At 33.6% G+C, this 26,213-nt stretch overlaps 1 protein-coding gene across 1 annotated transcript; it reads left to right on the top strand.

Annotated features, from left to right (window-relative positions):
• Nucleotides 1-11,239: 11,239 nt before the first annotated feature.
• LOC110611449 (delta(24)-sterol reductase) lies at nucleotides 11,240-15,998 on the top strand. Its single transcript, XM_021751808.2, has 3 exons — nucleotides 11,240-11,394; nucleotides 13,644-14,917; nucleotides 15,234-15,998. Exons 2-3 carry the CDS (start codon nucleotides 13,670-13,672, stop codon nucleotides 15,675-15,677), a joined length of 1,692 nt encoding a protein of 563 aa, XP_021607500.1. The 5' UTR covers nucleotides 11,240-11,394; nucleotides 13,644-13,669; the 3' UTR covers nucleotides 15,678-15,998.
• The last annotated feature ends 10,215 nt before the right edge of the window (nucleotides 15,999-26,213 follow it).

The raw sequence follows: 26,213 nt of genomic DNA, 5'->3' as shown, positions 1-26,213 counted from the left end.
GACATTGCCCTAGGCAATGTAGGAGGACGGGCACTCGTGCCCTCATCCTCAGGTGGCACTCCAGTCAATCGCGCAGATCGACGAGTTCCTCTCATCCTATTCTCTGAAAAACAGCTCATAACAAGCAAACATTAGCATCATATGGTTCATGTGGGCACACATGAACCCTCATCACATACATCACATAGCATAGCATATCGTTAATGCACATGCACAAAATCATGGCATTTCACATCATCATACAAGGCAGGACTCAACATCCTATCCTAGTGGACATGACCTTCCTATTGTGCTTGACCTTCTAGAACATCTATGAGCCCGACACTCTAGGTCCGACCATATGAACCTAGGGCTCTGATACCATTCTGTAACGACCCAAAAATCGGACCGCTACCGGCGCTAGGATCCAGATCGGCTTAAGGCCGCCGGGACCCGTAGCAAGCCTGACATAACCTGTAAACCTGTATAATCCCATACATGATCAACAGCATGCATAAAAAAATTAAACTTTTCTTTCATCATCCAACTCAACCTGAACATTCAAGAACATAGTCATAATCATGACCCCTCTGTGGGATCTCAACAATGCCCCAAAGAGCACTATAACATGAGATGAGTTGGCTTACGTCTGTATCATCAAATATCTAAGATCATGCATCAACAAGGGATTACAATACTCATAGGGTCAAGCACATCTATAACCTCAATATACCTCATTACATAACATACTGAATCTCTTACATTACATTAGTACAATTGTCATGTCCACAATCTAACTATTACATCAACATACTTCAATAAACTCTGGCTAACCTTCTGGTCTACCCTGTACCTGCACATCTGGGGTTAGGGGAGAGGGGTGAGCTACAAAGCCCAGTGAGCAGAATAGTGAAATCATGCATTTAAAATTTCATGCCATTATGTAATGCAACACATCACAACAAATCACATCTTGGATGGTATTGTCACCAATAGTCCTCTACATAGTCCAACTGTGCCGGGACGTAGAATGGGTACAACCGGTCTTTCCCTTAACATAACATATCATACAGTCCAACTGTGCCAAGGACGTAGAATGGGTACAACCTGGACTTTCTCTTACATCGTGCCAGGGACGTAGAATGGGTACAATCTGGACTTCCATACCATATCATGCCATAACATCATCATATCATGGGAGGACTAAAGGATCATCCAATAACCAATCCACATCAACATCAATATCATAAATGCAATGCAACATATTCGTGAATACTAATGCAAACAACCTACTATAGCCCATGGCATTCATGATGCATGGATCATGCTCAAAATTCACATTTCATTTATTTTAAAACTTAAGGTTTATTCCACTCACCTCTGGCTAGCTCTGACAAACTCTGTAGCAGCTGGCTCACTGCTGGGGTCCTCGGTTCCTCGGGTCCGAACCTACACGGGTGGACTCCAATGAGGGACCAAACATACATAACATAACTCTAATGTACTCCCCAAAAACCCCCTAAAACATCAAGAAACAATCATAGAAAAACATGCAAGAAATGGCTGATCAGGGCACTTTCGGCGGCAGGTTCGGCGGCCGAAAGTCCCTCCAGAGCCGAAAGTCAGGCAGGTTCGGCGGCACCTTCGGCGGCCGAAACTCCCAGACAGAGACGAAAGTCTCCTTTCGGGGGCAACTTCGGCAGCCGAAAGGCCTGCCTCCCCAGCCATGTTCGGCGGCCGAAAGTGCCTTCGGCTGCCGAACCTGGTTTCTGCCGAAGGGCAGAAACTTGGCTCCCAAATGCATTTTCGCCTCCAAACTCTCAAATCATGCATATACCTCACTTAAAACATGCATACAAGTTCCTAGGGGCCTCAAAACATCAAATACCCCTACTACAACACTTCAAACACCCACAATCAACACACATTAACCAAAACATCAATATTAACCCATAACTCAACATATAACCTAACATGCATTTCTACCCATAGATCTAGCATAAAACTTACTTAAAACACATGAGGAGCTTAAGATCGACTCTTACCTCTTGAAGATCGAGAGGGAGACGACCTAAACTTGGAGATCCACGAAAATGAGCTCCTGAGTTCCCAAAGCTCCAAAACTCGTTTCAAAAGTTCAAAACCTTCAATGCAAGCTTAAAACTCAAGAAAAATGGTGGGGATTTGAAGGAAAAACACTAGATTTGGAATAGGGAGGTCGGAAGCTAGCTGTGGTCGAAAATGGGAGAAAGCTCGCCCATTTCGGCCAAGTGACCCTTATATAGGTGGCTGGCCAGGCCACGTTCGGGGGCCGAATGTACCTCCGCATGCATGCCATGTTCGGCGGCCGAACTTCACTTTCGGCGGCCGAACCTGGACTTCCCTCACTCATGCTTTCGGGGGCCTAACGTGCCTCCAAAACGCATGCATGTTCGGCGGCCGAACTTGACTTTCGGCGGCCGAACCTGGGTTTTCCCTCTAAAGACTTTTCATGCAAAAACTCATTTAATTTTTATACTTAAAACCATGAAATGCTTTAAAACATTTTATGAAAACATGATTCTACCCTACTAGAGGCTTCCGACATTCGAGATTCCACCGGACGGTAGGAATTCCGATACCGGAGTCTAGCCGGGTATTACAGAGATGATCTGAAAAATATGTTTCTTAAGCTCATAAATCTTAAACTAAGAAAAAAATATATTAAAATAATAGAATAGAGAAAGGAGTCAATGAAGCATTGGTCAATGTAGAGTTGCTATTAGTACGTAAAGCGATTGAGAGTTAGTGGGTTCTCAAAGTGAAGCGTATGGCTGATGGTAGTGTCAAGAGATATAAAACTTATTTGGTAGCTATGGGTACACACAATAGGAATGAAATAATTATAAGTTTTTAAAATCTATTGTGAGGTTTACCTCAATAAGAGTATTTTTTATTGCATTAGTTGCTAATTTGGATCTTAAATAACATCGAATGGACTATTTTTTCTTAAATAGAAAAATAAAATTTACACGAAACGATCCATAAGTTTCAGTGTAAATGGTCAAGAATACAAAGTGTGTAGATTCTTAAAGTCATTCTAGGGCCTTAAACAATCTTTGAGACTATGGTAGATTAGATTTCATAATACAGTCGGGTCTTATGATTTTATTATGATAAACAATAATCATTGTAAATATACCAAAAAAATCCAAAAATAAATTAGTAATTTTATCATTACATGTCGATGACACACTAATAGCTAGAAAAGATAATGAGTATATTGCAACCACTAAGGATTGGTTACCATCCTTTGAGATGAAAAGTATTAAGAAATTTTATAGAATCTTAGAGTTAGGATTATAAGGGATCAATAAAAAAAAATTATTATGTCTTTTTAAAGAGTAATATATCATGATAGTCTTAGAGTAATTTAACATGAAATACTCCATACTCATAAATATTCTTATATTTCAAAAAGAAAACTTTAAACCGTAGATTATGTCCTAAAACTCCAAAAGATAGAGCTCAAATAAAAATGTTCCACATGCGAGTAAGGTCAGGAGTTTAATAAATGCTATGAAGTATAAGACTTGATATTTTCCATACTATGAGTATAGTAAGTCGATATCAATCTGACCTTAGACAAGCACACTAGATATAGTAAAATGGATATTGAGATATTTTATATGCATATTAGATTATTCATGATGTTATCAAAAAAATAGCCTGCAAGTAGAAGGCTATAAGAATGCAAATTAGAGAGGTGATTTAGATAAGTCTAAATGTACCTCAGGATAAGTCTAAATTTTACTATTTTATGAAAATTTAGAATTCTATTTAAAAAATTTCGAATACCGTTAGTAATAAGTCGAACTATTTTATACTTCTATAGATCATATGATTAATTTGTATTTAGTAGTTATAATTTTTATAAATTTGGATATTTATAAAATTAATTAAGTATGCAAAGTGTTAATATGAAATAGTACAAGAATTTAAGTATATATATATGGAAAAGATACAAAAAAGTATAATGTAGTTTCACTCATTTTCACGTCAGGGTTGTAATTCAATTTGTATCAAAATTGTATCTGTGGTATCTTACTGTTAGTAAATAGCGGTAATTTTCTGACACTAAATGATATAATTGTTAATTGAAAAGGAAAAATATAAAAAAAAAGTATATTGTGGTTTTACTTATTTTCATTTCAGAATCTGTGGTTTACTTTGTATTAAATTAGTATCTCATGATATGATTTTCATATCAATATTTCTGACAGCGTCTATAAATTACCGTTATTTACTAATAGCGTTAAACTATAGATACTATTTTAACATAAATTGAACCATATATTCTAAAGTGAAAAATCGATAAAGTCAGATGATACTTTTTTTATATATACTTTTCTCTATATTTATAGATACTAGATTTAGTTCATTGATAAATAGAGATTCCTCATCCCATTTACCTTCCGAAAATATATATATATATGATGTGCCGAAAGAGAGCTGTGCTGTGATTGGTCAATCCTGCAAGAAAAAGAATGTGAGGTGGTTAGCGCCTACGACAGCCACTCTAACGCTCAAGTTAGTAAATTGGAGAATAGGAAAAATGTAAGGAATTGCTTAGAACTCAAAGGTAGTTATATAAGAATTGTGTACCTTTATCTCAATGATTTTTGGTCTTTATAGAGTTAATTATAGTATTTTCTGGGAATCTGACGAGTACTGGCTAATTGATGAGGGATCCCTCCGACTAATTGATCGGGAATCCCGTAATTACAAGTGTAACGGGGATCTGTTGGGTGATATCTGCTAATGATAACTTTATGTGAAGACTCGCTCTATCTAGGGAAGGGCGATTCTTGGTAAAGATCTGGGTGCTACAGTGTTCGGGTCTTTCTTTTTACAGGTGCGATCGCGTGTCGGCTTATCAGGCTTTTGCCCCATGGTCCTGTCTTATGGTGACAACTCATGGCTTACTTTGGGTGATTGTTGTGTCAAATCAGAGGTCTCCCACTAGTCTTCAATCTTCAAATTCGAAAGTTACAATTATCTTTACGATCTTAGGTACGTGGCATATTGGAATTGGCTCTTCGTATTCGCGTTGCTTTGCCTGGTCAAAAATGACAATTACCTTTTTTTTCCAAGTATATTAGGGACGGTACTCGACCATAGCCGGAACTCTCGTCCAGTATTTTCACATATCAATGACTAAATTAAACATAAATAACTTGGTCAATTTTGTTAAGGGGGCTAACATCCGGTCCTTAATCTAGCGAATATCCGCCTTGTGGCATTGAGAATGCCTTAGATATATTTCGCTCAACGGGACTAACATCCAGACATCCGCCTGGTGGATTCTTACTTTGTGGCATAAAATGCCTTAGATATATTTCAATGGGACTAACACATAAAGACTCGCCTAGAAGTTACCCTTCTTACAGTGCTTTTTAGCGAAAACTTGCCTTTGTCTTTTGGGACTAACACCTGAATGTGCCTGGCATATTCCCTCCTTGTGGCCTTAGCATGAAATGCTTTAGAAACTTATTTATCAGGACTAACACTCGGTCATGTGCCTGACAGATTTTTGCCTTGTAGCCTTGGCACGAAATGCCTTGAAAATTCTTATTGTGGGACTGACACTCGGACATGTGCCTGGCGGGTTCCTGCCTGGTGGCCTTGGCATGAAATGCCTTAGAAACTTTTGTTTATCGGGACTAACACCCGGTTATGTGCCTGGTAGATTCTCGCCTTGCAGTCTTAACATGAAATGCCTTGGAAATTCTTATTATAGGGCTAACACTGGACATGTGCCTAGCGGGTCTATGCCTTATGGCATTGGCATGAAATGCCTTGAAACTTTTGTTTATCGGGACTAATAACCAGTCATGTGTCTGGTGGATTCCCGCCTTATAGTCTTAAAACTTTTATTTATCGAGACTAACACCCAGTCATATGCTTGGTGGATTCCCGCCTTGTGGCCTTGAAACTCTTGTTTATCAAGACTAACACCTAGTCATGTGCCTGACAGATTCCCGCCTTGTGGCCTTAGCATGACATGCCTTAGAAATTTATGGGACTAACACCCTGATATGTGCCTGACAGATTCCCGCTTTGTGGTTTTGAAACTTTTATTTATTGGGACTAACACCCGGTCATATGCCTGGCAGATTTTCGCCTTGTGGCCTTCTTCATGTCTTCACGCTTACATCCATCCATCATTTCTAATTGAAATGCCAAAAAAGATTAAAGAATACATCATAGTTTATTGACAATATTTCCAAATATTCCTTTCAAGAATAATTAAAGATTTTGTCATCTAAATTGACCAATTTAAAAACACAGAGTTTGACTTAAGAGCTAAATATCTGTGACATTCTACTTCCATAGACCCGTGTTGCTACTTGGTTCTCCTGTAATTACACGAATAACCCTTACAAGTTCACTGTTAGGGATGGTTTCAGGAGTTGTTACTTCGAGTTCAGGTCTCCTTTCTTCTTTATTCTTTCTAGCAAACTTTCGAAGTTTGTCGTCCCTCATTAACCTCTCCATCTCATCTTTCAGCTGCCGGTATTCATTCATTGTGTGTCCATGGTTTTCATGAAAATGGCAGTACTTGGTCTTATCTCACCTTTCAGCTTTCTTAGGGCTGAGCTTGGGAGGCCATCTGACTTTCTTGTCATTTTTTCTGATCCACATTAAAACATATGTCCATGAGTCATTTTGTGGAGTGTAATTCTTATACTTACCTCAGTCGCCCTTTTTTCAGGACACTAGATAGTTCCTACGGTCTTTTTCATATCTTCGCCTTTCTGACTTTTTGGGTTTGCTTTTACCCACCCTTTTGTCATTTCTCAATACCTAGACTCCATCATCCAGCCTCATGTACTTCTGGGATTTGTCTATGAAGGCTTCCTCCCCCCGGGAGCCATGAATGATGCCTCCTCCCAAGATTTATATTACTTGAGAGTGACTTGTAACTTTTTGATGTATTAGAGCATTTGCTCATCGTTCAAATTGTTGAGATCTTCTTCGTTTACCATAGGAGGTGTGCTCTGTCCACTGACAGGAATGGAAGAAATGATAGCACTCTCATTGGTAGCAATCTTAGTAGCAGCTCGTGAATTGCCGGCCATTTCGAGAGAGAAAAGAGAGAATTTAATAGATTTTCTAGCAATGGAATCAAATGATGTGGCCGAAAGAGAGCTGTATCGTGATTAGTCAATCCTGCAAGAAAGAGAACATAAAGTGGTTGGCATCTACGGTAACCACTTCGACACTCAAGTCATTAAACTGGAGAATAAGGCAAATGTAAGGAATTGCTTAGAACTCAAGAGTACTTATGTAAGAATTGCATACTTTCATCTCTATGATCCTTGGTCTTCATATTGTAAAAAGATGAAATTAATTATAGTATTTCTTGAAAATCTAGCGAGTATTGGCTAATTGATGAGAGATCCCTTCGGCTAATTGATCGGAAATCTCGTAATTACAGACGTAACGGAGATCTGCTAGGTGATATTCGCTAACGGTAAATTTATGTGAAGGCTCGTGCTATTAAAGGAAGAGTGAGTCTTTGTGAAGTTTTGGATGCTACGATGTTCGGATCTTCCTTTTCACGGGTGAAATCACGTGTCGACTTATCAGATTTTTACCATGTTTTCACGGGTGAAATCACGTGTCGACTTATCAGATTTTTACCATGTGACCCTATTTTATGGTTACAGTTTATAATTTATTTTAGATAATTGTTATATTATATATATATAACATAATTTAAAAATAACATAAAAATAATATATGTGTATATATTTTTTTCAAAAATATCAATCTGAATCTCAAACGGGCCAATAAAACCTTGAAGCGTGTCGTTTGTGATTAAAAAAGATAACGTGGAAGGCGACTATTAAAAGCACGATTAAGAGTATGCTGTGTTCAATTTTATATGATTAATAATAATAAAATAAGAGATGAAGATGGTGGAGATGTGATTAGTAATTATTAAATGCCAAAAATATGTCATGCTCTCACGTGCTCATCTCTTGTTGTAACGTGACCTCCAGCAAACCTCTTTTTCTTGATCCGTCTTCGATTTCTTCGTTCTCTTTGTTTTTTCCTCCCTTTTTTAATTAGTAATATATTTTTATTATAATTAACTTCAATAAAAAAATTCAAAATAGAAAATTTTATATAATACATCACCACTAAATTTAAAATTCACTAATTATAGTATATTATTGATTTGGATGAATTATATTATGAAGGTAAAAAAACTTTAAAAAATTAAAAAATATCTCTCCTCAAAAATAAATTAATAAATTCATTAAAAATTTTAATATCTGATAATAATTCTCCCATTATTTTCTATTTTTATTAGTTATTTAATTGATTTCAATTTTATAAAATTAATATGTATGTATAGAATATTAAATGCAAAAATGAAATATAAAAGATGTCCTTCAAATTTGTTGGGAGGGAAATTTCATTTCGATCATAAAAAAACATTTTTTATTAATTACAATAATCAATAACTTAAAAATTTTTTAAAAATATTTTCTAAATATAAATTATTTTTACAAACAAAAATAAAATAATAATAATAATACTTAAAAAGTTATGAAGAGAACTAAATTTATCACAAAAAGGTAATCAGTATTAGTTATAAAATAGTACTCTGTATCAAATTGATAAATGCCAAAACTATAAATATATGTTAATGAGCCTAGTTAATAGTCTCTCTCTTGGAACTCTTTGTTTCGTGTACATTTATCCTAAAAAAAAATTTAGTTTATTTTTATTTATGAAAAAATTTATTTATTTAGAATTAATTTAAATATAATAAAATTCAATTTAATTGTTATATTAGATAAATTAATAATAAATTCAAATTGATCAATTTATTTATTATTTTTAAATTAAACATATATATTTATTTTTATAAATAACAATCATTTTTTAAATATTAAAAATATAAAATTATTTTTTAAAATTAATAAAAGAATATAATAAATTTCTTATTAATTATAAATGTATTAAGTATTAATAGTCAATATTAAATTAAAATAATTTTGTAAAGAGTAATTATTAATTAAAAATATAATTGTAAGTTTATATGCTTTAATTTTATTGATCTGTTTTTATTTTAAATACAAAAGTTTTCTGAATTTTAATTTCTCATCCATGTAAAAATTTATTAATACTAATAATATTCACAAGTCAACAAATAATTAGTTAATTTTTTAATTTAATTTAAAATATAATCCAAAATAAAAAAAGTATAACGAGTTATTGTTACTTACTATTACGCACTGAAAAAATGAATGTAAGACTAATGATGACGTAACTCAATTTTAAATAAAAAAAGATATTAACAATTGTAAAAATAAAATTTTAAATACATTTATTATAAATATTTTAATTAATTTTACATAATTATTAATAAACAAAAATATTCTTAATTTACTTGTAGCCATTAAAGGCTTGTTATTTACATTGGAAATTTAATTATTCTGGTATCTAATTTCCTAATCTTTCATTTAATATCATTCTATTTGACATTATTTATTTTATAAGAAAATAGTTTATTTATATTTTTATAAAATTATAAAATAATTTAATTTTTTAAAATAAAAATATTTTTAAATTTAAATAAAATTAAATTCTTTTACTTCAAACAAACTTTTCAAATAAATTTTATTTTCCAAACAGCATACAGATTAACATTACACTGAATCGGATATAATTATTAAATCAGAATTCAACTCTCAAATATCATGGTTTCATCTCGTTTTATATAGGTAATTTTTTTTATATGTTTATTTAATTTTGTATAATTTTTTGGGTGATTTACGATTTAGTCCCTGGGTATTACCATTATTAATAAGTCAATCCTTGTATTTTTAAAAACCTATTAAAACGTCCTTATGTTTTCTCTCCGTCAACGAAATAGTCCTTCTGTCTATTTTTGCCGTTAAAAATATAGTAAAAGACTATATTACCCCCATTATTTTTCTCCTTCTCCTTCTCCTTTTCTTCTTCATCAATTCTTCTTCTTTCTGCTTCTTCTTCTGCTTCTGCTTCTTCTCCTTCTTCTTCTGCTTCTTCTCCTTTTTCTTCTTTTGCTTCTTTTTCTTCTTTATCTTCTTCTTCTTCTTCTCATTCTTCTTCTTCTTCTTTCTCTTCTTCTTCTTCTTCTCCTCCTCCTCCTCCTCCTCCTCCTCCTCCTCCTTCTTCTTCTTCTTTTTCTTCTTTCACTTCTTCTTCTTCTTCTTCTTTTTCTTCTTCTTCTTCTTCTTCTTTTTCTTCTTCTTCTTCTTCTTCTTCTCCTTCTCCTCCTCCTCCTCCTTCTTCTTCTTCTTCTTCTTCTTCTTTCTCTTCTTCTTCTTCTTTCTCTTCTTCTTCTTCTTCTTCTTCTTCTTCTTCTTCTTCTTCTTCGGAGGAGGAGGAGGAGGAGGACGAAAGAAAAGACATGGACTATTTCGTTGACAAAAAGAAACGATAAGGACGTTTTAATAGATTTGAGAAAAGACAGGGACTATTTTGTTGACAAAAAGAAACAATAAGGACGTTTTAATAGATTTCTAAAAATATAGGGAGGGATGATTTCGTTGACAGAAAGAAACGATGAGGATGGACTATTTCGTTGATATAAAAAAACGATAAGGATGTTTTAATAGATATGAGAAAATATAGGGACTATTTCATTGACAAAAAAAAATGATAAGGACTTTTTAATAGATATGAAAAAAGATAAAAATATTTTAATAGATTTTTGAAAATATAAGGACTAACTTGTTAATAATTGCAATATACAAGGACTAAATAAATGGTTTTATTTGAGGGTAAAATTGGATTTTAAAAATTTTCTCTCTCCTCCTTTATCTAATTTTAACGAAAAATAGGACGGAAGGACTATTTCGTTGACGAAAATAAAACATAAGGACGTTTTAATAGGTTTTTAAAAATACAGGGACTGACTTGTTAATAATGGTAATACCCATGGACTAAATTATAAATCACCCTAATTTTTTTAATTAGTGTAGCTTTGATATATTTTAATTAAAATTAAAATATAAAAAATTAATTATTTTATTGAAAATGAATTATTTTTTTCTAAATAAATAGAGATTAAATCGAATTTTTTTAGAATTTTTATAAAATTAATAAAAAAATATAGTAAAAATTACTTACCATATCAGTTTTTCCTTTTTAATAACATTTACGCTCCAAAATTAGCATCTAAATGTAATGCCATTCTGTTGCAATAATATCGGCAATAAAAAAAATATAATAATTAGATATAGAGAGAGAAAGAACACACCACACTCTTCAGTTTAGTCCAAAGTCTCACTGGCTCTGCCTTTATATTTATCGCTTCACCTTCAAAGCTTAAACATCGGTTCCGATCTTTGAGCCTCATTTGCTCCTTAGGTACTCTCTCTCTCTCCCTTTCTTTTCTCTAAAAATCTTTAAGTTTTTTTCTGTGTTTTCACGGTATCGAATCTCTGCTTTTTTTTTTTCTTGTATTTTTTTTTTGAAATTTCTGTTTGGATGCTTACGAAATCTAGCAAAGAATTTAGTTCTTGAAAGTTCTCTACTGTTTTCTTCTCCCTTTATCTGGCGGCATTCTTTCTTTACCGCCGGCACTTCAAGTCCTATAGTTCAATCTTGGGGAAATAAGGTTTTTATTTTTTGTTTTTTTTTCCCTCTCTCTCTCTCTCTCTCGAGTTTATCTGTTTGGTTGCTGAGAAATGGATGCTAAATTGCAATTTTCACAGCTGTATGTAGGCACCGTATTCGTAGTTGCTTTGTATTACACCTGGCACAGGGTTTTAGTGGTGTTTTTTGGCTTAAGATTTAGTATTTATTTTAAGAAAAAAAATATTTTTAATAGCATGTAATCTGATCTATAATTTTTTTTTTAATTTATTTTCTTACATGTTTTGCATTTGCATGTTGGTATATTGACAAATAATGCTTTATTTTGCTAGAATTTATTGCTCTGTTCGGAGCAAGCGTTCATTTTCAGCTTATCCATGGTGGATCTTACTGATAATGGTATTTAATTTATCGAGTCCAACAAATCCAATTTAAGATAACTGTTATCTTTGGTAATGGTCTTTATTTTCTGAAATAACCTTTTTTCCTTGGTGTTCTTTGCTTTTTGGTTATAATTTCTCTTTGTCCGTGAAAGAAATTGAAGATCGTACAGATCTGACATGGTAGGTAGCAGTGTCCCTGTTGCATGATTTGCATCTAAGATTTTATGTTGCATTCTGGTTGTTTTCAACTCTTAGGAAAGGGGGGAAAATGAAGCAAGTAAAGTTGATATCTCTTTCATCTGTTTTTGCTTTTAACCTTTGAAAGAAAATTATATTTTTCGGCCAATGAGAAACTCACATGTTACTTAACCTATTTGCAGGTTTATGAGGCTTGTTTTTGAATTTACATTATTCTCATTTTATAACTTAAACAACTATAAGTGCCATTTTCTTCTTGTTTCTCTAGGCCACTAGATGATTGATCCTGGGAAAAAAAATTGTGATCTCTACTTCTTGCAATGCATTAGATAATGATTTGTATTTTCCATTACATCATAATGGAGTTGTGTACAATTGGCATGCACCTTAGGGGGTTTTCACTCATGTTTAAATTTACTTCATTTTGCTGTATTTATTTATTTATTCATTCATTCATTTATTTTTTGTTGAGGTGAAGTCCGTTTTGTTTGCTTGTTGCTTTACTTAAGTTGTATAGTCAGATTCGCTGTGGTTTCTTGTTGATTGCCTGTTGCTCTTGTAGTAAAGGTTTTTAGATGGATTATTTATTTACCAACTACTTTTGCTTTGTTATGTGGCTGGAGATTTTACACTCTTTTTTTTTTCTTGCTGGATTCAGAAACATATGATTTTTGATGCTTGATAAGTACTTTCTTTATTTCATGATACTTTTCTATTTACATTTCCATTAGCTACTTTTATATTGTGTTTTATTAATTCCACTCGTTGCCCTAAATTTTAGGAATAAAATGTGTTGCACCTTTCCCTAGTTTTTATTCATCTGAAGGTGAATATTCTGTTTGTGAGGATGCAACTTTATTTTCAATCTCTCTGCAATTTATCCAGTTCACGTGCTTTGCTGTTGGCATTAAATTAGTTCTTAAGGGAAGGGGTGGATGTGTGTGTTCAAGCACTTTGTTTTCCACTTTTCCACTTGATTGTTGAATTAAGTTGTCATTCTTTGATTAGGAACTAGTAGTAGCATATTTTGTAGTGCCAAGTCCTCTGATGGAGGAAGTTTTATCTTTGAATGTAAGTATGGGGTTTATGTTTTGGCCTCATGACATCCTGTAGATGCAACTGGAACCATTGTCACCGTTGGTCTATGAAAAGTTACCTTCCTCTTAAGTCAAAATGTATCTAAGACACACATAGCTTGTAACCTGTCTTATGTCTATTGGACATTTGAAAACATGTTTCGTTACTTTTATTGGCATATTTGAATATACTGTTATCTTATACCATCTTGCTGCATGCTTTACATTATCTCGGGAACTCTCATTCTCAAAATTTTACTTTTAAGTTTGTTATTCTTTTGTTCTTGATAAGTTCCTCTTTGTGAATGTTGAATCTCTGCTGCCTAGGTACTGAATTTAAGCAATTTTTTGTCATTTTCTACAGTGAATAGGTGTGTTCACTAAAGCAAAATGTCAGATCTTGAGGCCCCTTTGCGCCCAAAGAGGAAAAAGGTTTTAGTGGACTATTTGGTTAAGTTTCGATGGATTTTGGTTATTTTTGTTGTCCTTCCAATCTCCTTTACATTTTACTTTCTCATTTATCTTGGAGATGTTAAATCTGGGATGAAGTCCTACAAGCAACGCCAGAAGGAACATGAAGAAAATGTTCAGAAAGTTGTGAAACGCCTCAAGCAGAGGAACCCATCAAAGGATGGTCTTGTATGCACTGCCCGTAAACCCTGGGTTGCTGTTGGAATGCGGAATGTCGACTATAAGAGGGCTCGACATTTTGAAGTTGATTTGTCAGGCTTCCGTCATATTCTTGACATTGATAAAGAAAGAATGATAGCAAGAGTTGAGCCACTTGTGAACATGGGGCAGATTAGTAGGGAAACTGTCCCAATGAATCTTTCCCTTGCTGTGGTTGCTGAGCTTGATGATCTCACTGTTGGTGGTCTTATCAATGGTTATGGGATTGAAGGAAGCTCTCATATATATGGCTTGTTCTCTGATACTGTTGTAGCTTATGAAATCATTCTGGCAGATGGTCAAGTTGTCAGAGCTACAAAGGACAATGAATATTCTGATCTTTTTTATGCCATCCCTTGGTCTCAGGGGACACTTGGCCTTCTTGTTTCTGCTGAGATCAAACTTATACCCGTTCAAGAATACATGAAGGTCACGTACAAACCTGTAGTGGGTAATCTGAAAGAGCTTGCACAGGCTTATATCGACTCATTTGCACCTCGAGATCTTGATCAGGATAATCCAGCAAAGGTTCCAGACTTTGTAGAAGGAATGATTTATTCTCGAACAGAAGGTGTGATGATGACAGGGAGATATGCCTCAAAAGAAGAAGCCAAGCAGAAGGGCAATAAAATTAACAGTGTTGGTTGGTGGTTTAAACCTTGGTTCTACCAGCATGCACAGACAGCCCTAAAGAAAGGAGAGTTTGTAGAGTACATCCCAACTAGGGAATATTACCACAGGCACACAAGGTGTTTGTACTGGGAGGGAAAACTTATACTTCCATTTGGTGATCAGTGGTGGTTTAGGTATCTGCTGGGCTGGCTGATGCCTCCCAAAGTTTCTCTGCTCAAGGCTACCCAAGGTGAAGCAATCAGAAACTACTATCACGAGAATCATGTGATTCAGGATATGCTTGTTCCTCTTTACAAGGTTGGAGATGCCCTACAGTGGGTTGACCGTGAGATGGAGGTAACATTGCTACATCATACTGGTTAACTATTTTCTTCTTGATATTTTTCTTTAAAGATTAAACAATTGATTCTCTCATAGTTTAAAATGTCTAGTCAGATAAAATTGGTTTAAGTATGAGTTGAAGTTAACCAACTAACATCCTGGTGTAGTTAAGTTGGAGGTGGGGAGAAAAGGAGGGAAATAAGATGATATGACTATCAATAGGCGTTTACCATTATGCTTATTGCCGTTTCATATTATTTGAACTTAATGATGCAACTTTGTTTCCATGAGACAATGATCAAAATATTAATACACTGATTGTTATTTCTAGATATATCCCATTTGGCTCTGTCCACACAGACTATTCAAGTTGCCTGTCAAAACGATGGTGTATCCTGAACCAGGATTTGAGCATCAGCTCAGACAGGGAGACACACCCTATGCTCAAATGTACACTGATGTTGGAGTGTATTATACACCAGCATGTATATTCAGAGGTGAGGAGTTTGATGGTGCTGAGGCAGTTCGTAGAATGGAGAACTGGTTGATTGAGAATCATGGCTTCCAGCCGCAGTATGCAGTTTCTGAGCTGACCGAGAAGAATTTCTGGAGAATGTTTGATGCTGGGCTGTATGAGCAGTGCAGGAGGAGATATGGAGCTGTTGGAACCTTCATGAGTGTCTACTACAAGTCCAAGAAAGGAAGGAAGACTGAGAAGGAGGTTCAAGAAGCTGAGCAAGCCCACCTTGAGACTGCTTATGCGGAGGGTGTTTAACCAATGGATTCAGCTTGAGGTGAATTTGATATGATTTGGTGGGATTCCTTTTGCTGCTTGTTTTAATTTTGTGACTATTTTTAATTAGTATTTGTAGCTGAATGCTTTAGTTGCTGCTTTATTTTCTTGTCTTGGATTTTTAAAGGATTAGATGAGACTTTGGATGATTTTAGTGTTTTAATTCGTTTATGGTCCGAATGTGTCTTCTCTCACCCTGTTTCAATGATTTTCACCCTTTGATCCCAAATGGATGGTTTAGATTTTCAGTCTAAATCTTAGAAAGTACTGGTCATCTATGAAAAATTAAAGGGAAATTTGCTATTTTGTCATTTTGTTTTATCTATAATAACTATTTGGTGCTTATATTTTGAAAATTGGTTTATCTAGATTAGCTTTTTTTTTAATTAAATTACCATTATTCATTAAATATTGTAATTATTTGTATTTTTATCTTTCATTATAGTTAATTTTATATATATATATGTATATATTCCATAAGACACATGACACAGATGCACACAGAGTGCAGGATGAAAATATAAAATTGACAGATTCAATTGTAAATAATTAAGAAATGTAAATGATGAAATTATAAAAAATTATATTTTTGAGATTAAGTAGTAATTTATTTTAAAATATTATCGACAAATAAAGCCAAACATTAAATAGTATAATTTTTTAAATGTATGCAATTTCCAAATATATGAATTTTTCGGTAAATGTGATATCTTTTGTTATCTTTGTCACGAGAGGGTTGTACGCAAAGACTCAAAATTAAACTGTTTCAGAAATAAATGTACTTTACAATCTGAATTTCAAAACACTGTGTAAGTAAAATTTTCCTTTTCAAGGCCAGTTTTAGATGTCGACGAGTCAGTAGGATTGTTTTGCATAATGTACAGCTATGAAATGATTTCATTTTCATGCAGTTTTAAAAATTATTTTTTAGAAAGTGTACGCGTTGGGATCAGTCTGACATCATTTTAACAATTGTTCGTGAGATGACAATGTGTTTTCACATGGTGGGACATAGAAAAATAATTTGTTTTAGTTTTATATTCATGTACTAAAATAATTTGATTTTTTCTTTTTCAAATAATAACACGCGGGAGTTAATTATTTTGGGGGGCGCAGCGTAGAACTTGAAGCCGCTGTCCAAGTCAAATGCACGTCTTGGGGTTTGGTATTTAAATTTTTGAAATGCAAGAAATAGTAAAGCAAACATTATGCGTTTATTACTTTGTCCAAAAAAAAATTTATGCGTTTATTAAAATCTAGCCACACGTGTCAATAGACGAATTTTCTTTTTCAAAATGAATAGACGATTTGTTTTTTCTATCATTGTGCTTGCCAGATCATTGGGGAAAAAAGGGGGTCAGTTCCGTCTGTGTATAAACTTGTCGTTTTCTTTGTCCAACGCGTTTTATTTATTTGTTCTTTAAATTTGCTCAAAAGTATTGTTTTATTTTATTTTCTTAATAAAATCATTTCCCTATGTAAATTAAGCAGCCTATCGTGAGTAATCAAGATTCAGTCTGATAAAAACATGATCTGACTCATAAATAAATTGAGTCTGAGTTTGAGTTTAAAATATTTATTTTGTTTTTAAATTTATAAGTATGATTATGAGTTGAATTATTGAATAGGTTGATGTCAATGTCATCAAAGAATTAAGTTCAATCTCTAACATTAAAATTTGTTTAAACTCAAATCTACATAAATTTTTATAATAATTTAGTTTTTATAAGTTGATGTTAATCATTTAGACATATCTCAAATTAAATTGAGGTCTTTTCGGGATTGTGCTTCATGGATTAGTTTTTTAGGATCCCACATTAATTGTAAATAAGTGTGTAAACTTATATACCACTAAAAATCTTTGTCAAAATTATTCAGTAATTGTAGTTTAAGGGTGTATTTTCATTCTAATAAAAAAATAAGTTTTTTACAACTTAACTCCACTTAGTTCCATGACAATCTAAAACTCATATGATTCATAAACATTTTAGAGCTCATTTCCTTACAAATTCATGAGTTGACTCAGGCAATTTTTATCAAATAGGGATTATAAAGATTTTTATTTGTAAATTTGGGGTTGAGAGCACAGAGGCTTGGCTATTCATTCTATCTATTTAATTTATTTTTTAAATTTTATTTTTCATTCTACATTTTTTATTTTCTCAACCATTTTTATATAACGTTAGTTATATAGTTAATAGTTAATTATTATATATATACAGATGACACCTATTTATATTGTTTTTAAAATATTAAGAGATAAGTTCACTAAAGATAAAGGGAAGAAAATGTGGAAAAAACCTACAAATTAAAAATAGATTATCGGATATTTATTTCAATATGTTGTATAGTTCAACTATTGTCTGGAAGAAATTATTTGTTCTGATTATAATATGCGGGATATAGAAATGGTTAATGCGTCGATAAATACAGTTCTGTTGTGTTATTTTAAAATTTTAGTTACTATTTGAGCAAAATTCGAAATAGAAAATTATTCTGATTTAATAAATTTTTATTTTTGTATTTATGAAAAATTAGATATTGCACTTTGGATACACCTGTAAAATACTCTCTATTTCGCAAAAAGAATATTGTAAGAAAGAAAATAAAAAATTAAGAGATACATACATAATTTAATTTAATAGTAAATTGATTATTGTATAATCGTAACATTATAATTATTTGGAGCAAATTTAATTTTATATAAATTAGTAAAAAAATTATTGTTTAATTTTTTTAAAAAGATTTTGTATTTAATTAAAAATTTTAAAAAATTTTAAAAAAAATTCAGCATGCCTCCTGGTTGAAGGCACGCAAGTAGTGTCAAACCTGACGCCTTTAGGCGCTAGGTTTGCTCCTCTTTTTCATGACAGATGTAGTCAGGCTTTCTCTTCATGATAGAGAGAATCTCTTCCATGAAAGTCTTCATGGCAGATATTCTCTCTGCCGTAAAAAGAAATTTCGCGCTACTTTAAGTGGCACCAAACATTTTCTCTGCATGGCAGAGGCCGCTCTGCCATAAAAAGAGGTCTGACGCCACTTTTCTACATAGTAAATGCCTAGCGCCATGTCTCTACCATGTAGAGAGAAGGCTTGACGCCACTTAAAATAGTGCTAAGCCTTCTCTTCATTGCTATAAAGAGACTTCTCTCTTCATGGTAAAGGGAAGTCTCTTCATGGCAGAGATTCCCTTTGCCATGAAGAGAGATCTGAGTGGTGCCAACCTGATCAGGGGCTCTTAAAGAGCCCAAACCCCTCCTCCCTCCACCCTTTCCTCTAAATTAATCTCTCAATCTTTCTCAAATCCCAATCTCTCTCAAATCTCTTTCAATCCCAAACTTATATATCCAATTTTGCTCTAAACCTTGACGAATTTTTCAAGGTAGTTAATTTTACTTTCAATTTTTTAGCAAATATTATATGGTCACTTGTATTAGAAAAAATAATATGATTAGTTTGTAGTAATTTATAATGTATGAATTATTATAATTAATAACATATTATATTATAATTATTTAATTATAATGATCTAAGAACTTAATTGTCTAGATATTTATGTAAATTGTTCATAATACATGACATGAAAATATTTATAAGTTGAATATTTAATTTATAATCAAACTCTGAAACCACTACTAGCAAATTTTTTATTTTCAAGACATAAAATTCATCAAATTTGAAGTTGTAATATTATAATTAACGTCATTAAAATATTTATATTATTGTTTTTGTTTGAAACATGAAATAGATTTTACAAAAATGACTATTCCGACTTATGATATTGTACACTAGAATGGACATGTTATTAAAACTGAATTAGGCTACGAATATATTGGCGGTCAATAAAATATTTTCCGTATAAAATGAAGACTGACATATGACAAACTTTTTTTGAAAATAGTTCATTTTACTAGACTGTCAGACCATAATGAATTCATATGCAAGATTCAATATAGAAAACCAATTATTAGTGGTAATGGATACAAATTTGATCTAGTTGAGCTGTTCGATGATAATGATGTAGAGATGATGTTTGATTATGTATGTACAATATGATCCGAAAGCGTTATATTGTATGTGGATGTCATTAGAGATGTTAATAGAGATAAGAATGTTGATTGTGCTGGACCCTCCAATACTGCTGATTTAGAGGGTTCAGACTCATTTTTGCGTCCCATTAATGAAGAGCAAGATGAGATTATTGTTCGTCCAAAGAATTTGTTTCGTACGGAAGACCATATCGTGGGTAGTGTTGATATTATGGTCAATGAAGCTATGGATGAACTTGATGAATATGTTAATTCAGATACATTATCTGGTTCAGATGATAATGAGTACGAAAGTGGTTGGATTAAGGATCATGAAATATTATTGGGCGATGATAATGCATTTGTTCAATATCCTAATCCAATTTTGCCATTTGTACACCCTCCTCTATTTTCAAAAATAGATTTTGATTTAATGAGGGTCGATCCCTATGCAAACTCTTCTACTGATATGTTTTGGCATCTAAGCAAAGAGTTTTCTGTTGGGATAATTTTTCCATCCAAAGATACTTTAATGGTAGCAGCAAAGGAATATCATCTGTATAGACATCATCAATTTTTTTCTGATGAGACAAAAAAGAAAACATATAGCATTAAATGCAGACATAAAAATAGTAATTGCAAATGGCATCTACATGCTTCAAGGAGGGAGGGATAAGAATGGATACTAAATTTATATGCCAATTTAGCTTGTCTGTGATAAAAGAGCAGCCAAACATCAAAATAAAAATCCTACAAGCAGAGGTTAGGGATAAGATTGGATATGAACCACCATATTGGAAGACATGGAAGGAAAAACAATTTGCAATTAAGAAAATCTTTAGTGGATGGGACGAACCATATGGAAGGCTGTGTAAATACATGAATGCGGTTTGCCACTTCAATCCTGATTCAGTCTTGGTAATAGAAGATGATCCCCACTATATAAATGATCATATTGATCATACCTGCTGAGTATTTGATCGCATATTTTGGGCGTATCATCAATCTATAAAGGGTTTCAAGCATTATCTGTCTATGCTTTTTATTGATGGTATATTTTTATATGGCAAATACAATGGTGTATACTGTGTGCAATAGGGCTGGATGGAAATAATAAGATATTTCCATTGGCATTTGCAATTATTGAGAAGGATGATTTAGATAATTGGAGATGGTTCATATCTTTTTTGAGAGCAAATGTTACAAAACGAGAAGATTTGTGTTATTTTTTATCGTCACATTGGAATTAAGAAAGCAAGGCAATAAGACTGGTGGCAACCCCCAAGTGGACATTATCGATACTATATTTAGCATATTTTGAGTAATTACAATACAAAATTAAAGAATGCAATAATGAAAGAATGTCTGAGAAAGGCTGGTAAGTCTAACTTTAAATCCCTTATGTTAAATTAATAACTCTATTGTACATAATATACTCATAACAATTTGTATATATATTTTAATTTGAAAAGCCAATCATAACTAAAAGAGGAAATTCTATGAGGCAATAAATAAAATAAAGGAAGTTAATGCAGAGACTTTTGAATGGGCTGTGAAGATTTCTCTGGACAAGTGGACTCGTTCCCACGATGGTGGCAAGTAATATGGATCAATGATGACTAATATTATTGAGTCTGTCAATAGAATGTTGAAAGGCTTTCGAGCATTGCCCATTACAGCAATGGTTGAAAAAATATTTTATCAGTGTGCACATTACTTTGACACTAGAAGAAATCAATTCCTTCGACAACAACATGATGGCTATAAATTCACCAAGTCATATGGTGAAATTATATAGAAGAATGTTCAATCTGCAAATGGCCATCGTATAACAATATTTAATCATGATGAATATATTGTCTAAGTCTGAAGTGCAAAATCTAGGCAAAAATAAGTGGTTAAGCTTATAGAAGGGACTTGCACTTGCGGTAAATTTTAAGAGATGCGCATCCCATGTTCACATGCCATAGCAGCATGCATGTCACGATCTATAGATTATGAGCAATTTGTTGGTAGCTACTACACATTAGACATAACAATCAAATGTTACGAATACATATTTTCTCCTTTGGGTAATTTAGACTATTGGCCTACAGAATATGAAGTATCATTTATTCCAAGTAAGGACAGGATTAGGGAAAAAGGATGACCAAAATCGTCGAGGATAAAAAATGAGATGGATTGGAGGGTTGCCAAAGTTAATATTCCCGAAAAAAAAATCATTGTTCAATATATGGGCAATAGGATCACAATAAAAAAACATATAGTGTCAATCGAATTTTATGATTTCACATGGCTTCATTAATAAAATATGTTACAATGTGTTGTGATAATATATTTGTATATTATAGTTAACCATTATGTCAAACGTATATTATATTTAGGAAATGTCTCATATAAAAATCTCATCAATCATCAGCAGGAAATCAAGCAAAGTAAAGGGAAAATATAATTGTCATAATACTCTAATAGATAAATATAGTGACCCGAAAGGTTGTTCATGGTATAGTCACAAGCAACTTTTCACTAATCAACCATTTTATGCTTGCTTGGAACAAGGCTTTGCTAACCATATATTTATTGGATATCATTCGAAAAAACTATCTAATTTTGGTCATGCCACAATGTGTCCTCCATATGATTGGCATTGTTTGTGGGAGATTTGATGTGAATTGGAGGCTTACTGTAGCTATCATGAGTTGCCAATTCCAAAGGTTACATCGACGGATATGGCTTGCAATACAATTGAAGAAATTAAGAATATGAAGGATCACCTTCTCAAATAGATTAGGGTTATGGATTGGAGGCTGGATAAATTTCATGCTGAAAAAAGTGAGTTTCCAAGTGTGTATGATAATAGCTAGTTCTCATGTTCCAGCGATTTCAACATAGAAAATAATGACCTATCTGATTATAGTGACAATGATTGTAGTGATTTTATGAAATATCTACCACATTGTCTACTAAAATGCTATTGAAATTTATGTATGTATTGATAATGTTCTATAATAAGTATACATATTGACAATGATTTGACTATTTATTGTTGTAGGCATATTATGATTAATTATACTCCACGTGCTATTTTTCGAGCAACTAGTAAAAGATGGTTATTGGATGATAAATTTATGTATCCACTTAACCTTCGTATGCATAATAGTGACCATGTATATAATATAATGTGAAGCGAATAGACATTTCGTATATAGCAATCAGAATCTCTCCGAGAGCAATATGTTCAATATGGAATTAAACGTCCACGCCATAAAGCTATCATATGTCAACGTCAAATATTGAATAAATGCGACATTTTATCATATTTGAACAACAAAATGGCTATTAGATTAAATAGAGATTTTTTCAAGATAAAAACAAAAGATTTTTTAGACGATGGAAATTTAAATCAATATCAAATGTACCACAATATAATGTTATCAAGTAATTTTACAGCTGATATTGAAATGTCTGATGATGATTAGTAATGGTAATTATGTACGTAGACCATTAAGTGTAACTTTAAATATTTGTGTAAGATTTATTAGTTTTATAGAAAAGTTATTTAGTTACTCACACATTGATTAACATCCAAACATAATGACGTCCTTATTTCTATTGAAAAGTGACATTACAACATCACATTATTCCTTATAAGACATATCAATGCGTATATAGGAGATGATATTATATTATTTATCTCCACTTATAACAGTAACCGACCATTAGCATATGCTTGTTCATTAGCAAGACGTAGCATATAATACCTATATCTGCGTATCATTAACCGATTATTCTCTTTACATATCTTCCTTAATGCAATCTCATATGTACGATGTTGTTCCTTGTCATTGTTATTGAATAACGCTTGACAATTGAGGCATTAAGCTTATGGCAATCAAAGACAATGTTGTACGACTCCTTAATGTGATAAGCACATTCACGACGTAGCCCGGCGTAATACTCTTGCCTATCAGTTTGTCTCTCTCTAATATAGTCATGATTAAATGTAGGCAACATCCATAGTCGACCATTCCTAGGATATGAAGAACTACCATCCATCGTATTTGTGCCACCATCCTCAGCAAATACATAATTCAGTATATAAAGGAAATTTTTTTTACTAACAATAATTGCCATATGACTTAACAGTTCAATTTCATCTTCTGTTTTTATCACTTGCACTAAGAAATAATGGTAATGTGACTTAGCAGTTCACTTTTATCTTCTGTCTTTATCACTTGTACTAAAATTAATACTTTCCATGTGACAACAATTTAATTTCATCTTCTGTCTTCTTCTGTCTTTATCAATTGTACTAAAAGTAATACTTGCCATGTGAATTCACTTTGATTTTTCATCTTCTTATTTCTTCACCATTTGCAGTAAAAGTAATAATTGACACTTAGATTGACAGTTCTAATAACCCTTTGTAGGAATAGAGGCCCCACATGACAGTAGAGTTTTCATCAATTTAGGACCACATGATATTTCAGTGCTACGTTTGCAGTAGTCTCATAGGTCCCAAGTTGTGTAGGATGAGACACATGATGCTGGTGTAATCACATGTTGATGATCTTCTAGCGTATTACAAGGTCACGATATCTGTAATGACTCGAAAATCGGACCGCTACCGGCGCTAGGATCGAGATCGACTTAAGGCCGCCGGGACCCGTAGCAAGCCAAACATACATCCTGTATACCTGTTTAATCCCATACATGATCAACACATACATAAAAATTTTAAACTTTTCTTTCATTCATTCACCAAACTCAACCTGTGCATGCACTACACATAATCATAAACATTAACCCCTCTTTGGAGTCCTCATCAATGCTCCAATGGGGTGACATAACATACATTGAGTTTGGTTAAACATAGTCATTTATTAAAATCATTACATTTAAAAGATCATGTAAACAAAGGGGATTAACATACAACTAGAGTCAAGCACAACTATAAACCTCAATAGACATCATTACATTACATAACTGTACTAAATATTATACATCAACATTTTTCATGTCCACACTAGCTATTACATGACCATAACTTCATTACTCTTGCTGACCTCCTGGTCTACCCTGTACCTGCAAACCTGGAGGTTAAGGGAGAGGGGTGAGCTACTAGATCCCAGTGAGCAGAATGATAAAACAGTTTATTTAAACATATGATATCATGGAATGCATCACATCACAACTAATCACATCAAGGATGAATTTGTCACCCATAGCCCTCAAAGTGATCCAACTGTGCCAGGGGCGTAGAATGGGCCTCACTGGTCTTTCTCTTACATAACATAACATTCCAACTGTGCCAGGGGCGTAGAATGGGCCTCGCTGGTCTTTCTCTTACATAGTGCCAGGGGCGTAGAATGGGCCTCACTGGTCTTCCGTACCGTATCATATCATACCATATCATATCATGGGAGGGCTAAAGGATCATTCAACATTCATCCACATCATCAACATATTATGCAATGCAACATATTCGTGAACTCTAATGCGAACATCCTAGAATATCACATGGCATTCATGATGCATGAAGCATGCTAAATCTGATTTATTTACTTTAAAGCATAAGGAGTTATTCCACTCACCTCTGGCTAGCTCTGACAGACACAGAAGCAGCTGAACTCACTGCTGGGGTCCTCGGTTCCTCGGGTCCGAACCTGCACAGGTGGACTCAAATGAGAGGCCTAACATACATAAACATGACTCTAAAATACTCCCCAATAACCCCCTAAAACACCTTAAAACAATCACAAAAATCATGCAAAGGAGGGCTGAACAGGGCACATTCGGCGGCAGGTTCGGCGGCCAAAAGGCCCTCCAGAGCTGAAAGTCATGCACCTTCGGTGGCACTTTCGGCGGCCGAAGGTTCCCTCCAGAGACGAAACTCATGCATGTTCAGCGGCCGAAACTCCCCTCCAGAGCCGAAAGTCCACTTTCGGAGGCAGGGTTCGGCAGCCGATACATGCTACCACAGGCAGGTTCGGCGGCCGAAAGAACCTTCGGCTGCCGAACCTGAGTTCTTCCCCAAGGGCAGAAACTCAGCCTTCCTCATGCATAACGCCTCCCAACACATTCCATCATGTATTTACCTATTCTACAACATGCAAACTCAAGCATACAAGCTCCTAGGGGCTTCAAACTATCCTAAACCCCATCTACAACACATCAAACATGCATATCCAACATACATTGCTCATAAACACAAAGTAAACCCATAAACTCAACATAACCTATACATGCATTTCTACCCCATAAAACTTCATAAAACTTGTTTAAAATATGGAATAAACTACAGATCTACTCTTACCTCTTGAAGAACGAGAGGAGAGACGACCCTAGCTTGGAGGTGGGGAGAAATCCGCTCCTTGGTCTCCTAGCTTCAAAACTTTGCTCTTTTGCTCAAATATCTTCAAATCAACATAAAACTAGTTAAAACATGAAAGATTGGAGGAAAAACATCTAAAATGAACCATGGGAGAGC

This window comes from Manihot esculenta, chromosome 3 (genome assembly GCF_001659605.2).
Source record: "Manihot esculenta cultivar AM560-2 chromosome 3, M.esculenta_v8, whole genome shotgun sequence".
Lineage (NCBI taxonomy): Eukaryota > Viridiplantae > Streptophyta > Magnoliopsida > Malpighiales > Euphorbiaceae > Manihot > Manihot esculenta.
This window is presented reverse-complemented; position numbering and strand designations above follow the sequence as displayed.

Coding starts and splice junctions, on each gene's coding strand:
- LOC110611449 (XM_021751808.2), top strand. CDS start 13,670: ATGTCAGATCTTGAGGCCCCTTTGCGCCCAAAGAGGAAAAAGGTTTTA. Junction 14,918..15,233: donor GGGTTGACCGTGAGATGGAG/GTAACATTGCTA, acceptor TGTTATTTCTAG/ATATATCCCATTTGGCTCTG.